Raw genomic sequence first — 15,913 nt, 5'->3', positions numbered from 1 at the left:
CCTGCATTTGAACTTCATGCAAGGGTTGTGTGTCTAATGTAAAACTGCATGACCTCTATTGTGGAAACTTTAAACTTGTAGGTGTCTGATCTCTGGTGAACGGGCCGTTCCCTCCCAAGGTAGTGTTGTCAGCCAATTTCAAACTGTTTTCCTAGCGACTACCATATTCTGTCAACGCACATTCCCGTTACATATATACACATTGCGATAAGTGGTTCTCGATTTCAAATTAAACATTTAGTAAATATACAATGTCGTAAGTCACTACACAATCAAACAACATAATTAGTAGCTTCCCATTGGCTGTGATGTTAAGGCTATTACAAGTTTGATACAGAAATACATTTGTAAATATTGTAAAAATGGCTTCCATGTTTGACGTTAAATATACACAAATAGATAAAATTTACCCAGACAGACAGATCAGTAAAAAAGATGTCTGGAAGACCGTGAGACTAAACTTGAGAATTTTCCTGTGTATTTCGAAATTCCATCCAGAATTCAAACGGGGGGAAAATGAGCCATTATCATATGATCTTAATTAACAATGTGATAAATCATTGGGTATAAAAAGGATAAATCTGATTCCTTACCTCTTAATGTGCAATTGTGCAAGAATAATTTTGTTTTAATGAAAACATGTCATGGATATATATAATATACCGGCCTTTTTTATGGCCAAATATGGGCCAGTTCCCCTCTCCAATTTTGGCAATATTTTCCCCTATTTCAGTTAAAAATTCACCCACTTGTAGCTATCTAAGTATGTGCTAAAACACTTCCAAATAAATATCTGTCTTTGTTCCATTTTTTTGGAAATTTTCCATCAGTTCCACAAAGGCAGGATTTATTTTCCCAATTGTCACCATCTATATAAAGAACAATGAGAAACAAAATTAAAGATGTCATCCATGGCCCCCTCTCATACTCTGCCCCTTGCTCCCTCGCTTGATAGGTCATGCACCGACAGCGCATATTTTCTCCTATTTCAAAAAAGGGTATTAAATTTATTTTCCTGCATCAACCCCCGCATGTATGGTAGAGGAGTTATTTGCGGTTCAAATGTTGGGATCGGAAGAGAAAGGGGCAGACAACCAAGGAGCCTAGGAACATTTGAAAGATATATCTAGCTACATAATATTATGTCTGTTAACATTAGTGGTGTTCTGAACTAATATTTGTATAAAGTCAATATTTTTTGTGTTATGCAACTGAACAAATCAAACATTCACCCACTACCACAACAAACAGATATTTCCATGGGACTGGTTTGGACATTCTTGCTCTAGCGAAGGTACTCGTTACGAATCAATATAAAACTACTGGGGACGATGTGTAAATATTTGCCGTACATTCAAACAAATATGTTTAGAAAAATGGGTTTAAAATGAATGGTGTCCGCAATATTGAAGAAAAATTGAAGAATTGAATATTTCTCAACATAGAATTACCTTTTGATTTTTTTATAATTATTTTGCTTTTGATATGTATTTTGTGAAAAAAACTAATACATATATTTGAATGTCTAAAAAATGTTTGACATTAGATATTTTTTTACCTAGTTTTGCAGCAAAATAAAGGCTGCTCTGCAGATGCAAGCAAAAAAGTGCCTTATTTTCTGAAAATGAACCAAAAATGAGGAATATCTTCCAAATTTCTATAAAATATTTTGAGTATTCGCCCAGGTGAGGAAGGCAATGGGTTCTGTCCTTAAAAATGGTAGTTGTTATTCCGTGCTTAAAGTTCAGCATTTAGGGGAATGACAACAACTTGTTCGCCTGTTGTCAGTATGCTGTGACATGGCAGAATGATGTACATGCTGGGTGCCTTCAGTCTGGTATTTCAGTGAGATAACACTATAAAGTTGGCATCAGATCTGTGCTATCACAAGGAGGCAAGCACACCGACATACCCTGTCTCCTGCATACACACGCACAAGCATGCATACACTACACACACGGAGGCATGCCCTTAAATGACCTATAGCTGTTAATAGGTTAACAAAATTAAACCAAACAAAAATTGAAAACTTATTCTGTGAGCTTTCGAAAATGTCTGTTTCCTTTGTCATTAGTTATAGTAAAGAGTGCAAATGACCGGACATTTATGTCTCGACTCTATTTAACCACTGACAAAAACTCACTAAGCAGTGTGTCAAAACCGTAGGTTCAACAGTCAGAACATTCTGAGACGTCTCACCAAATAGCACTCTAATACCTGTAGCAGGCAGTCAGAGGGACAAGTAAAACGTTTACCCATTCTGTCCCTTATAGTGGACATTTGTGGTCATTTGCAATCAATGCTTGTCAAAGGAAAGAGATGTTTTCGAAAACTCGCAAAATAAGTTTACGATTATTGTTAAATTGTGTCCTATAAAAACTTTATCATTGTGATACAACCTCCTCTAGCTGTGTGACTTGCAGGAAGCATCTAATTAGGACAGACTAAACTGCACTGTCGATCAGAATTAAACCTTATAATGATTTTCTCAGGGATTAACGCAGGAATAAAAATTGTTAGCACCTTTTAATAAAATGGGGGAAATATGTGCTGTAGGCGCATGACTCGCCGGCTAAAAGGGTGGCCATCCAGTGGGAGCTCCAGGTTGGAGCCAGCCAGGGGAGAGTAAGAGAGGGGAATGGATTAAATCTTTAATTGTTATTTCTTGCTGTTCATTATAGACGCTTTTAGCCAAACACCGGATATGCATTAGAGTAAAGCGTTTGTGTGACTGTTATGATATTGTATTCTGTGAAGAGTAAAGCGTTTGTGTGACTGTTATGATATTATATTCTGTGAAGAGGGCAAGCCATAAACAGTGTCATAAATATTGGCAGTGATAACATGAACACAGGAAAATGAAATAAATCACTCAGTCGTCGAACTGATGTAAAATAAACACAAAATAGAACCTAGACAGATATTCATGAAGTAGTACTTTAGTTACAAGTGGAGGAAATTTTAACTGAACCAGGAGGAAAATAAAGCTGAAAAAGGGGGAAATGATGCTGAAATAAGACAGGGGAATTGACCCATATTCAGTCGTAAAACAGGCCTGTAGATATCCATGCAAGCTCACAAGTACAATTGGATTTTCAACCATCATTTAGTAAAATTCTCTTCTGTCCAAAAACGGCATTCAGAAAAACTACCATAAAGGACATTTGAATGAGAGCCCTATCAATAGCCACCCCAAAGACTTGCTATATTCATGGTCTTGTATCATGTGTGTATGTGTTTGTATTTATTATTATAAATATTTTATTCCCGTTTATCAGCATATACCTGGTACACTCATTTTTTAGACAAACAGTTCAAAGCATATTGGAATAAGAAATATTCTGTCTACAAATCAGTGTTTTGATACGCATGAACAGTATTGGTTACTTTACACATGACCAGTATTGATTACTTTACGACTTCTGGTTAAAGCCGCATGTAGTATACTATCACCGTTGTTAATAAAAGCCGACGCCCGGCGATTTGTCACCAAGTTCTGATGTAATTTTTGACAACATGGTTGAAGCCAGAGATAGGAGATCTGGGGGTTTTGCCCTAGGAATCTAGAACTTTAAGCATTTACAAGGTTAGAAAAGGCCAGCCATCTGTGGAAATTAAGATATCTTGAAAATATCTGTGGAGGGCCAACTGCCACCTTTGAACCCCCCCCCNAACCCCCCGTTGTACCCACTTCATGCTGTACATCAATCCACATCCAGAAAGTCCTGCAATGTTAGTGTGAATTGCCTACAACATTCATAGAAATGCCTTCCTACCCCAAAATTAATGTCATTTACAACACTGTGCACTCTATAGGTAAAGGATTCGATATGTAATAAAAGTTTTAAATTAATTGAATACCTGTTCTCAATATCAGCTCCTACAAATACCTTATAAAAGGCTAAAAAAATCTACTCTGAAATTCGATCTATTCAACTCCTTTTGATTGTTCTGATTTGAATCCAATTTTGTCTTTGAGCTCCGTCGATTTAACTTCAATGTAATCTTGACATGTGTTAACGATATGTTGATGTCTATGTATATGATATGTGTAGGAGTTATTGGTTTTCCATATTACATGAATATTTACCTCTGACAGTAAGGGATTTAACCCTTTCACCACTGTAGACTATATAATGGACTCATCCAGATCAATGCATGGTAGAGTCTACTAAAGTTACATAGGGATGAAAGGGTTAAATGTCTCAAGAACATACATGTATAGGTGTGCTCATGTCACGCTGACTAACATGTAAGTAATCATCTTCGCTAGCCAAGTGTTCGCTTCGTATACACTCCATTTACAAGTAAGTGGAATGTCTACGAGGCGAACACCTGGCTAGCGAAGGTGGTAAGTATAATGGACAGAACTACTTTTAGCCGGGTAGTCTTACGTCAATTTCTTACCTTATATGAGCCTCGATCTGCCAGTCATTTTCCCGAAGGTCTTTAAATTTTGACGTCCCCATAGTGTGCCGAACCATGTAGACACCGTAGATAATTAAACCTATTTACATATTTGTTATTGTTTCTTGAGGTGTCAAGTATGTTTTGTTTTATTGTTTTTTTTAGATATTTCATTACAAATTTCTGCATTTCTAGTTGCTTATTCCAAAATAGATAATATTTGAAAATCATGTTATTAAAGGGTTTAAATATTAAAACTACACCTAAAAAGACGAACTGTTGTGTTTAAATGTAAACTTTAATACTTTTTATATCCTACTGAAAAGTTAACATTCTGAATTGTCCAGTAATTAGCCAATATTCAAGATCACAGTGGTCAATATAGGTTTAAATCTTTAAATGATTTGTTCTTTATAACCAAAAGGTCCAGGCTAATGATATTTTGCCAGAAGTATACTGGGTTGGAAGACTACAAACTCTGTTCAACCTAAAGTTCTTGTTCGACTTTCAAGGTCACAGGCGTCATATGTTTAAATCTTTTTATAGGTTCTTATGAATCAAACACTGATATTCTGCCAGTAGCTGTATATTAGTCCACTTTTAAGATTACAAGTGTGAGATTAATACCAGGTGAGCAATTCAGGCCCATTGGGCCTCGTGTTTCAATTTAAATGAGAACATAGTAGTCTGGATGTGCCATAAACATTGACCTTCCAAATACCGTATACTTTGAGAGGTTGTATAAGGTTACCTATACCTATAACTTTAAATACTGGCTGTATGTATCAGTCACTATGTAGCCAGGGCCATTCGTCTTCTGCACACTGCTTTCTGTTGCTCCCAGTAATTTTGTCCAACAATTGGTTTAAAGACTGCTAGTAATTTGTCGCTACAACAGAGATCAAAGAGTTTTACTTAAGTACGGTTGTAATTGTACACATACCCATAAATATCAGGTACAATCCTTAACCCTTTCACCCCTAGGTTACTTAAATAGACTTGACCATACATTGATCTGGATGAGTCTATTACGGTTTACAGTGGGAAAAGGGTTAAGTGTCTCTATTACCTGTTATTAGAACAATGGTGAAGAGTTTGATAAAGTGTAGCAGAACTGGACTGGGTCGATCAATATTGTAAGCGACCTTAGGTAGCTCAAGTGGTAGAGCATCAAACCATCTAGAGTTCCGAGGGTTCCGGGTTCGAATCCTGGTCTGGGTGTTGCATTTCTCTTTTCTCCTGTTACAAAATTGGCGAGCTTGCCAACCCTTGTTTCAAGCACTGGGTGAATGCTTGGCAAGGGGATACCCGCATCTGGGGCTAACACTTATAGAAAAAGGAGGGAATAATGTAATGGAACTGGACTGGGTCAATCGTCGGGTAGCTCAGGTAGCTCAATTGGTAGAGTGTCCACATAGAGTTTGGAGGGTCCCACGTTCAAATCCCGGTCTGGCTGTTGCGTATCTCTTTCACCAAAATGTTACAGAAGCTTAGGGAATTTTCTACTACATGTATACCAATAAGTGCCAATAAATGTGTGTTGATTGTCCAATCTTTATATGTGATTATATGAATTTCATACATTACAGTTAGTTGATAACCTCACCACCCGTAAAAGTTATATTAGCAGCTGTGCTATATATACTGGAATCAAGATTTCAGACATTCTGGTTCACTATAACCATAATTCATAATAACACTAGGCTTATCAAATCAAAGCTTATAATATAACCATAATTTCTAATATTATGAATAAATTATTTAATTACCAGATTATTTGTAAAAAAGGAAGTCTCCTAAGAAATATGCAATAAACACATGCTAGCTCATTGAAAAGGAAAGTCACAAATTAATATTTACAGGAAGGAAAATGAAATATAAACATGACTTTTGATGAACTTTATAAACTTAGAAATTTTCGTTGTATTCCTCATGAAAATAAGTTTTAAATTCAATGTTTGCAAAAGCTTATCAAAGGTAAACACTGAGAGTACTGGCCGATCTTTCGTAGGTGACTTCGAAATATAAGGCACTGTAGTTGGACAAGTCTAAGGTAAACAGTAGTCCTTTCAGGTCTCCTACTCAACATTGACTGTTTACTCACTGTCAAAATCCTAATCACCTTTCTAGATTGAAAACCATGGCCGGATATTAGGAGCAAATACACTTGATTACAGGCAAGACATTTTTTCTTTGAGCATATAAATATTGTATCCGTTTCCATGGTTATTATTGACTTCTCAGTAGTTTTTGCAAATACAATTTATCATGATGACATATTATTTTTTTTCTTTAGTACAACATGTTTTGCACGTTTCCATGGCAATTTTTTTCGAATCATTTTCAGCAAACATAATCCATCACATGGATGCTACAATTTTTTAATAACTTGAAAAATGTTTTGTTGTCATGGCAAGTTGTGGTCATGCAATCATTTACACTTTACCGAATTAATTATCAGTGTCAAGTTAATGGACTGTTAATGGACTGTTAATGAAACCAGAGCTTTCTAAACTGGAATTATATTGGCTGCTTTTTTTCAGCCAATGGAGAATCATGCAATTCCCTAAAAGTTGTTTGTGGCATAAACAGAATACAAAATCATAGTAAAATTAAAAACAAAACACATCATTTTCCATATTATTTACAGATCTAGAGTTATGGCTGTTTGTTCACTATATCTCTTGAGATGACAGATTGTCACATATTGTACCATACTGTCCAACTCCTCTATTTTGGAGGGAGGCTCCCCATGCATTTCAGACCCTAAAATCAAGCATTTTCAACCAGTGAATTTGCTTAAAAACTTATCCTATTTTCTTAGATCTGATGTTTTAATCAGTGTCAAAGAAAAGCTCAAAAGATGCCATTTACAAGTGTTATTTATTTTATTCATGCTTTTAAAACACATGTAATCTCCCCCAGACTTTCTACTTCACAATAAACAGAGTTTTGGCCCTTTGTTCTCTCATTTTGTCTGGCGAATAATTCATTTACACCAGGCTATCTCTCACCTACAACTGCAAATTTTGTATGTAATGCAAGTATCTTTTGACATTGTGGAGTGTCACATACTTAAGTAGATTTTGCGCACAATTCTAACATGAAGTAGAATCCTGCTTCAAATAGCCCCATTTTCCATTACAGGACCCTTAAAATCTGAACACATGTGTCCCCATAACCACCTGAAATGAGAAATTAAAAAATAAATTCCAGACTCCAAATTTTAATGATGTATATGACTTAAAGAAATGAATACTGAAAATAATTATTTATGAGGAACCCAAATATGTATCTGAGATCCCCAAATTTCAATCAATGGTGTCCCAAGGACTGATCTCAATGTCAAAATGGGATGTAAAACCCTGCCTGTTATATAAATATGTATAGCCTATTGTTGATGTCTGTGATGGAAGTTTGTCCCAAGGCGGAGATCTAAATAGCATGCTTGAAACACTGGGCTTTGTTAAAACTAATTTGACCTTGACCAAGTTTGAAATTAAAGGACATAAATGTGTGATGGGTTTGTCAACAGCTTTGGTAATCTCAGCTTAAGGAACTCTCAAAGTCAAAATGGGATGTAAAACCCTGCCTGTTATACATACAATATTGTTGTTATGGAAGTTTGTCCCAAGGCGGATATCTAAATAGCATGCTTGAAACACTGGGCTTTGTTAAAACTAATTTGACCTTGACCAAGTTTGAAATTAAAGGTCATAAATGTGTGATGGGTTTGTCAACAGCTTTGATTATCGGATGAGAACTAGAGCTTTTTGGCCACATCGATTTTGTACCTGTCCGGTTGATTATAACAAGCACATCACAGATTCGGGCTCTGTTATAAACAAGTCTTATTGTACATACACTATAATTGACCTAATAAGCACCCTGGGCTCTTAGCAATTTGGGAAAATTAGAGTGATTACAAAACCTTCCAAAAGTCTCAAATAATATCTAAAGCAGACATTTGTTTTCATGTAAGATATAAGTTGAGATAATGGATAGGAGTCTCTGACCTGGACAAGATAAGGACTGCTTCTTAGGGTTGAAGTGCCAATATTAGGTAAAATAGAGTAGTAATGGTTTGGAACTCTACACAGTCAACATTCCCTTATATTTTTGGACAAATCCAGGCTATTCTTATAGCTGTATATGGGTTCTGTTTGCAATAAGGTTAGTCTTAAAATTTCCTCTAGTTTGATTCAAAATGTACAGATTCTAAACTACATGCATTTTGATGCTTTCACGCCTTGAATCACTCCTTATTTGAGATATGGTATGAGGGAGATCTCCCTCATTGGAGGTTTAGACGTTGACACCTATGAGTACCGTTAATTAGTATTCATTAAAAATCAGTTTACGTGAAAATGATTTTTGAGGGAAGAAAATTTCAAAATACGCTTTCTGTATATTATCATTGTTTCCAAGTTTGCAATATTACATGTTCATACGAGTTAGAATTTAACATGGTTTCATTTCAGAATAGGGTTGTTTCCCCTTAATCCCTTACTTTGTGCTTGACTGTTCAATCTCAATAGATAGGATCATTATTTTTTCTAAATGTTTAGCTGTGTATAAGAAGTTGGCTCACTTGGAATGTGGCAGATGACAAGATGAGGTGATAAAACAATGATTGCTTTATGTACATTGTAACTGTTAAAAGATCTGTTTTAGCTTCCTGGTATACAGGTACAGGTGTATCCCTATTACTTAACGATTAAATCTTCTTTAAAGGTAGACAAGTTCATTACTTGATGTATATGGGTGGTTGAGTACTGATTTTTTTTTTTTTCCTTTTTTTAGTTCCATATGTAAAATAAGCATAGGACATGGTATGGAAGACGTTAATTGTCAGCTTTACTTAAAGATTTTTTTTGAAAAGAATTTTATTTAAGAATTAAAAAAATTAAAGCAATAAATCATGATGTCAAAAATGTATAGATTTGGTCTTAAGATGATAATTAAAAAAATAAAATCAAAAAATAAAAGTAAAATAATTTTTTAAAGAAAATGTTATTATCATGGTAATGACTACCGGTAGCTTTGAATGCATGTTTAATCAAAGAAGGCCTGGATCTTATTTGTTTAGTTATTGACAATTCAGATTTTATTTTTTTTAAATATTTTAGATTTATGTTAAAATTCAATTCAAATAATTAATGGAATCAGGATTAAAATGAGTCACATCTGACAAGCAGTTCTAAAATAATTCATATATCATATCAACAGAGTTTTTATCTTTCAATTTTGTGTTTTAAATATACTGTTAAGCTAACGACACTCTTAAACAATTTAACCCATTTATCTGGCTGTTCATAGCCTGATTAGCTTGAAAAGAAAAAAAACAATCAGAAATACACACTGTTAAAATATTTTGAAATATATTGAAATAAGTGTAAAAAAAGAATATAATTGGAAATTTCAAAAATACTTATTTAACTCTTTTTTTCCACTGAGAACTTTTCATTTTAACTAGACTTTAACAAATAGAGCCCAGAATCTTGTTAATTAAAGTCTCAAGTTGATAAAAGCTTAGCGACAATTCAAGCTTTTAAGAAATATTGATATTTAAAACTGAAATGACATGTAAAATGATTCAAAATGTTTGTCAGAAGACAATGAAGATAAATAATATATGTAAATTTTGAAATATTTTCTATAAATCACCTTTTGAATTTCTTTATTAACAACATGTTAAGCTACCTGTGATCTGGTTAAAAAAAGATCTTGCACTGATGTTTAAAAGGTTGTGGTACGCGTCTAACCTAACAATGCCTATTATTTTTAGACACATGTGTACTTGGTATCGAATTTCACATTGGGCAGAATAAAAAATCTGTTCCTTATTGGGTAGAATGTGAGTAAAACAGGGAGGACCGTTCTTCACTAAATCTAATGAAGTCATGCACACACATGTAGGTAACCGTGCATAATACTTAACTGTTTATACATTGAGTTAAAAGGACTCGGTTGTGTTTTTTCTATTTTTGTTTTAAACTGTTTGTTGGATTATGTGATTTTGAAAGAGGAGTACAGATCTTTTCATTGGTTTGTTTGTGTTTTACGTCCTATTAACAGCTATGGTCATTTAAGGACGTGCCAGGTTTTGGTGGTGGAGGAAACCAGGAGCTCCCGGGGAAAAAATACCGACCGACGGCCAATACCTACCTAAGATCTTTTCACCAGTGATTTTAGATATATGAATTACATAATACTGATCATGACAATTCATAAAAAGATAACTCAGAATTTTACACATTTTTAGGAACCTGTATTTCTATTTTCAGATGCAATGATGACATTCCAGCAAAGGTTGTGTAAGACGGCAAGTGGTATTTGACTGACTTACATAATTGTGACAGGGAGTTGAGACAACCTTACTACCATTTCGGAACATTGCAAAATAATATTTTGCAGCCCATTTTGTGGAAATTATACAATATTGTGTTGAAAGATTCAAAAGGAAGGATTAATTTGACTTCAACAAACCATCACCATGGAAATGACCGTACACAATGTTTTACTTTCAGCGATCCTTTTAGTTTCAGCCATAGGCAGCGTTACTTCTATTTGTAAGTATTGTTATATTGAAATATTCCTGCAGGTGTAAAAAAAGTCTCTATCCCTGCCTAAATCAGTTTTTTTTATCTCTATGACCATGAATTAAGAAATTGACATTAATGTAATTGTGAATTTAAAAGTTGGGCTATTGAAACAGATGTCAGCATTATAAAAGTGCATGTAAAATAAGCAAATTTTTAACCTAAAATAAATACTTTTTTTGTTTGTGTGTGTTAAAAACAGCTGCACCAGGAACGCCGCAGATTACTAATTTCCCTAATACTGCCATCCAGGGGGATGTGCTTACCGTGACATGTAAATCAACAGGAGGTGATCCTGACCCGCAACTCTGGTGGTACCAGGGCAGCGCACAGAAGGACAACACCTATATTGTACAGGTATGTAAGTCACACTAGATCACCATCAAACGCAACCTAAAGGTTCACAAGTTATACTGGGTTGTTAGGGGTAAAGACAAAGTCTCCTAAAGGTTCACAAGTAATAATGGGTTGTTAGGGGGTAAAGACAAAGTCAACACTAGTTCACAAGCTATACTGGGGCATTAGGGGGTAAAGACAAAGTCTACTCTGGTTCACAGGTTATACTGGGTTGTTTGGGGGTAAAGGCAAAGTCTACTCTGGTTCACAAGTTATACTGGGTTGTTTGGGGGTAAAGACAAAGTCTTCTCTGGTTCACAAGTCTAACTGGGTTGTTAGGGTGTAAAGACAAAGTCTACTCTGGTTCACAAGTATAACTGGGTTGTTAGGGGGTAAAGACAAAGTCTACTCTGGTTCACAAGTCATACTGGGCTGTTAGGGGGTAAAGACAAAGTCTACTCTGGTTCACAAGTCTAACTGGGTTGTTAGGGGGTAAAGACAAAGTCTACCCTGGTTCACAAGTCATACTGGGCTGTTAGGGGGTAAAGACAAAGTCTACTCTGGTTCACAAGTATAACTGGGTTGTTAGGGGGTAAAGACAAAGTCTACTCTGGTTCACTAGTTATACTGGGTTGTTAGGGGGTAAAGACAAAGTCTACTCTGGTTCACAAGTAATACTGGGTTGTTAGGGGGTAAAGACAAGGTCTACTTTGGTTCAAAAGTTTTACTGGGTCATTAGGGGGTAACAACAAAGTCTACACTAGTTCACAAGTATAACTGGGTTGTTAGGGGGTAAAGACAAGGTCTACGCTGGTTCACAAGTTACACTGGGTTGTTAGGGGGTAAAGACAAAGTTTACTCTGGTTCACAAGTATAACTGGGTTGTTAGGGGGTAAAGACAAAGTCTACTCTGGTTCACAAGTAATACTGGGTTGTTAGGGGGTAAAGACAAGGTCTACTCTGGTTCAAAAGTTACACTGGGTTGTTAGGGGTAAAGACAAAGTCTACACTGGTTCACAAGTTATACTGGGTTGTTTGGGGGTAAAGACAAAGTCTACTCTGGTTCACAAGTTACACTGGGTTGTTAGGGGTAAAGACAAAGGCTACCCTGGTTCACAAGTTATACAGGGTTGATGGGGGTAAAGACAAAGTCTACCCTGGTTCACAAGTTATACTGGGTCTTTAGGGGTTAAGACAGTCTACGCTGGTTCACAAGTTATGTTAGTCAAAATGTTCAAATGAAATGTAGTCTTTTTTACCATGCATCGGCAGAATAATTGTAAAACAAATATTAAAACAATCAGCCTTTATTCAGTTAGTTATCATCCAAGTTTAGTTATCATCCAGGTTTAGTTATCATCCAAGTTTAGTTATCATCCAAGTTTAGTTATCATCCAAGTTTAGTTATCATCCAAGTTTAAGGAGTTGTGCCCCCTTACAATCTCATATTGCAAATATATATCATGACTGTGTAAAAATGAGGAGATTGAAGGTTCTGTATCTGTCGCCTTGTGGATGACACATTAGTACATTAGTTTGATGGCGTAACTGCAAAATTGAACAACATTGAGGTCTGATGTCACTCCTCTGTAATCTTTAAAGAACAGTAGTTAGTCTGGCGATTGGTTATAGCCTCTTTAACTAGAAACCAGTCAAATAGGAAACCTTGTGCCTTTGATAATGTCACAACAACAAAATTATACTGTATACCGACAAAATGTTTGCTGCAGTTTAATTTTCGCAATTTTCGTGACGATGGCAAATTTATCATTAAAGCAAATATCTGTGAACAACATAATATACATAGTAATTAAATGTGAAGGACACATTCAAGTTTCTTCCAAAATGGATTTTACAGTCATAGGGCAAATTTCAAGATTCGGCCAAAATGGATTTTACAGTCATAGGGCAAATTCAAGGTTCGGCCAAAATGGATTTTACAGTCATAGGGCAAAATCAAGATTCGGCCAAAATGGATTTTACAGTCATAGGGCAAATTCAAGGTTCGGCCAAAATGGATTTTACAGTCATAGGGTAAATTTAAGATTCGGCCAAAATGGATTTTACAGTCATCGGGCAAATTCAAGATTCGGCCTAAATGGATTTTACAGTCATAGGGCAAAATCAAGATTCGGCCAAAATGGATTTTACAGTCATAGGGCAAATTCAAGATTCGGCCAAAATGGATTTTATAGTTACAGGGCAAATTAAAGATACGGTCAAAATGGATTTTACAGTCATAGGGTAAATTCAAGATTCGGCCAAAATGGATTTTACAGTCACAGGGCAAATTAAAGATTTCGGCCAAAATGGATTCTACAGTCATAGGGCGAAAATTTCCCCATATATATAGTATCTCAAGAGGTGCAGAAAACCTATTAGTGGGTGTAACCCCTGGAATTTCGAGGATGTCAGTTAAAGTAAGAATCTCGTTCAGAACTCTGTTCTTTATGTTTGAGTACAGGTGACAGGCTCCACACGGATCACGGAGAACAATTACACTTTTAGTGTGATGCGGTCACATGAAAATGAGGATTTTAGCTGTACAGCGCGAAACACTCAGGACACCAGGACAACCACAGTCACATTCGCTTCTGTCTACGGTATTTCCTTCATTATATATTGCTTCAAAACATCAATTTTTTGTATAGGGGTCGAGCAGTGTTTTTAAAATGTTCATGCTGGTATGAACGCAAATTCGGTTACATCCATAGGGCTTCATGTTTAATATGGATGTAACCGATCTGCATTCATACTGGCATGAAATGTTAAAAATGCTGTTAAATCTATATATTTACATTTTACTATAGATCAATTGTTTCATTTTATTTATTTGTTTTTAAATTATTTATTTATTTACTAGCTGTGTTTTGTAAATGCATCGTCCTTTAAACAACATTGGCGGAACAGCCCAATTTAAATAAAATTGCCACCAATAATTAACCGTAGTCATTTGAGCGTTTGACACAGAGCTCAAGGCATTCTCCATGTTAGCTGAAGTGACAAGGCTCTCATTGAACAAGGTCAATCTTTGACGTCATAAGTAAACCATGTGTTACGTCACGAGACTTTTTGCTTTCATACTCAAATGAAATCCATTTCTGCTGGTAATGTTCATAAAGTGGGTCGCAGCGCAAGTGTCAATATATGCAAATGTCACATGACTGGTGTGTCTTCAAATCTGTTTTAAATAATTTATCACCAGTGCGTCAGATTTTAATTGTACATAGGATCACACTCGGGCCACCAGGAAAGAGATTGTAGTGTACAAATTCACCAGGAATCAAACCTCAACCCAGACCTCCTTGTCGGACCCTCTACTAAGTGTAGAGTATATTTATTGTCACGTAAAGTTATGATGAATTGTCTGTATTAACACCATATAAACTCAGTTGATAACATAATATTATTTTTGTTTTCGAAAATGACGTTTAAATTACTTAGTTACTTATAATAACTTAATTAGAGTTGGTTTCCAGTATAGGACCTCTATAGGACCTCGCCACTTGACCAAATTGTTGTTTTGCACCGAACTTGAAGTACGCTTTCAATCGGTGCTCTAAGATTATATAATATTTCCTGATCTTAAATGATTTTAAGGATCATGCGTTTAGCTGTGACCTCCGATGGTAAATTATTCTAAATGTTCACCACTCTGACGGTTAATAGTTCTTTGTTTTAGATGTTAAAGCTTGTTGTGGGTATATCTTACACGAGTGGCCTCTGGTGCTGTTTCTTTCTGTTACATTGTTCCACATTTTGATAAACGTACATGTCTCGCTGTCGTACCTTCCCTGTATTATTTGTGGAGGCACGGTAGTGCAGTGGTACGATGCCAGGCCCGTGACCGAAGGGTTGCGGGTTCGAGTCATGGCACGACACTGTTTTGTATCTTTGAGCAAGATACTTTACTCTGCTTGTTCCAGTCTACTCAGCTGTAAATGAGTACGTGGTTGGGCAGTGCTAGATTTGTCGAATGCTGAGCGCCGAAATGGCAGCTGCGGCTGTATGCTCCCCAGGGAGTTGAGAAAGGTATTGGCTGGTTGCAAAGGCTCTATAACCACAGATGATAATTTGTGAACTAGGTTGTAATAAAGCGGTATATAATTAATACCCTCGAATTATTATTATTATTATATTGGAATGTTTCCATCATATCCGCACGGTGTGGCACCAGTTGCCACATTAAGACTTTACCTTTAGGTACACATTTTTTTGTTTCTTAATTTTCACAGCGACACCAGGGAATCCCGTTTTGACTGGTCCGACAACCTTCAGCATGGGGACCTCCCAAACTTGGAACTGCAAGACATATGGGGGCTACCCACTACCCACTATCTCGTGGTATCTGGGGGATCAGATTATCACCGGAGATTGGACCAATGTTACATCGTCGAACAGCACATATGATGTGGAGAGTCAATCAACCCGAACTGTTCTTGCAGCAGATAATGGCAAACAAATACAGTGCCGAGTAAATCATCAACAGACCCTGGCTACACCCAAGGTCACCAGCAAAACTCTCACTGTATACTGTAAGTATTGTTATATAGATTATATAGTTCTGA

General features: G+C 36.0%; 1 protein-coding gene across 3 annotated transcripts in view; it reads left to right on the top strand.

Moving 5' to 3' along the window:
* Positions 1-15,913, top strand: part of LOC110461059 (hemicentin-1-like) — a 46,847-nt gene that overhangs the window by 14,040 nt on the left and 16,894 nt on the right. The window contains exons 1-5 of one of the 3 annotated variants that reach the window (XM_021514338.1): positions 10,238-10,322; positions 10,695-10,979; positions 11,212-11,366; positions 13,810-13,948; positions 15,581-15,880. In XM_021514338.1, coding sequence (XP_021370013.1) covers positions 10,904-10,979; positions 11,212-11,366; positions 13,810-13,948; positions 15,581-15,880 — 670 coding nt within the window. In that variant the 5' untranslated portion in view covers positions 10,238-10,322; positions 10,695-10,903. Of the gene's footprint in view, positions 1-10,237; positions 10,323-10,387; positions 10,593-10,694; positions 10,980-11,211; positions 11,367-13,809; positions 13,949-15,580; positions 15,881-15,913 lie in introns of those variants that run through there. The other 2 variants (XM_021514339.1, XM_021514337.1) reach the window with 2 other exon arrangements.

This window comes from Mizuhopecten yessoensis, unplaced genomic scaffold (genome assembly GCF_002113885.1).
Source record: "Mizuhopecten yessoensis strain PY_sf001 unplaced genomic scaffold, ASM211388v2 scaffold10553, whole genome shotgun sequence".
In the NCBI taxonomy this organism is placed as follows: Eukaryota; Metazoa; Mollusca; class Bivalvia; order Pectinida; family Pectinidae; genus Mizuhopecten; species Mizuhopecten yessoensis.
Note: the sequence above shows the minus strand (reverse complement) of the source record. Positions and strands in the feature narration are given on the sequence as shown.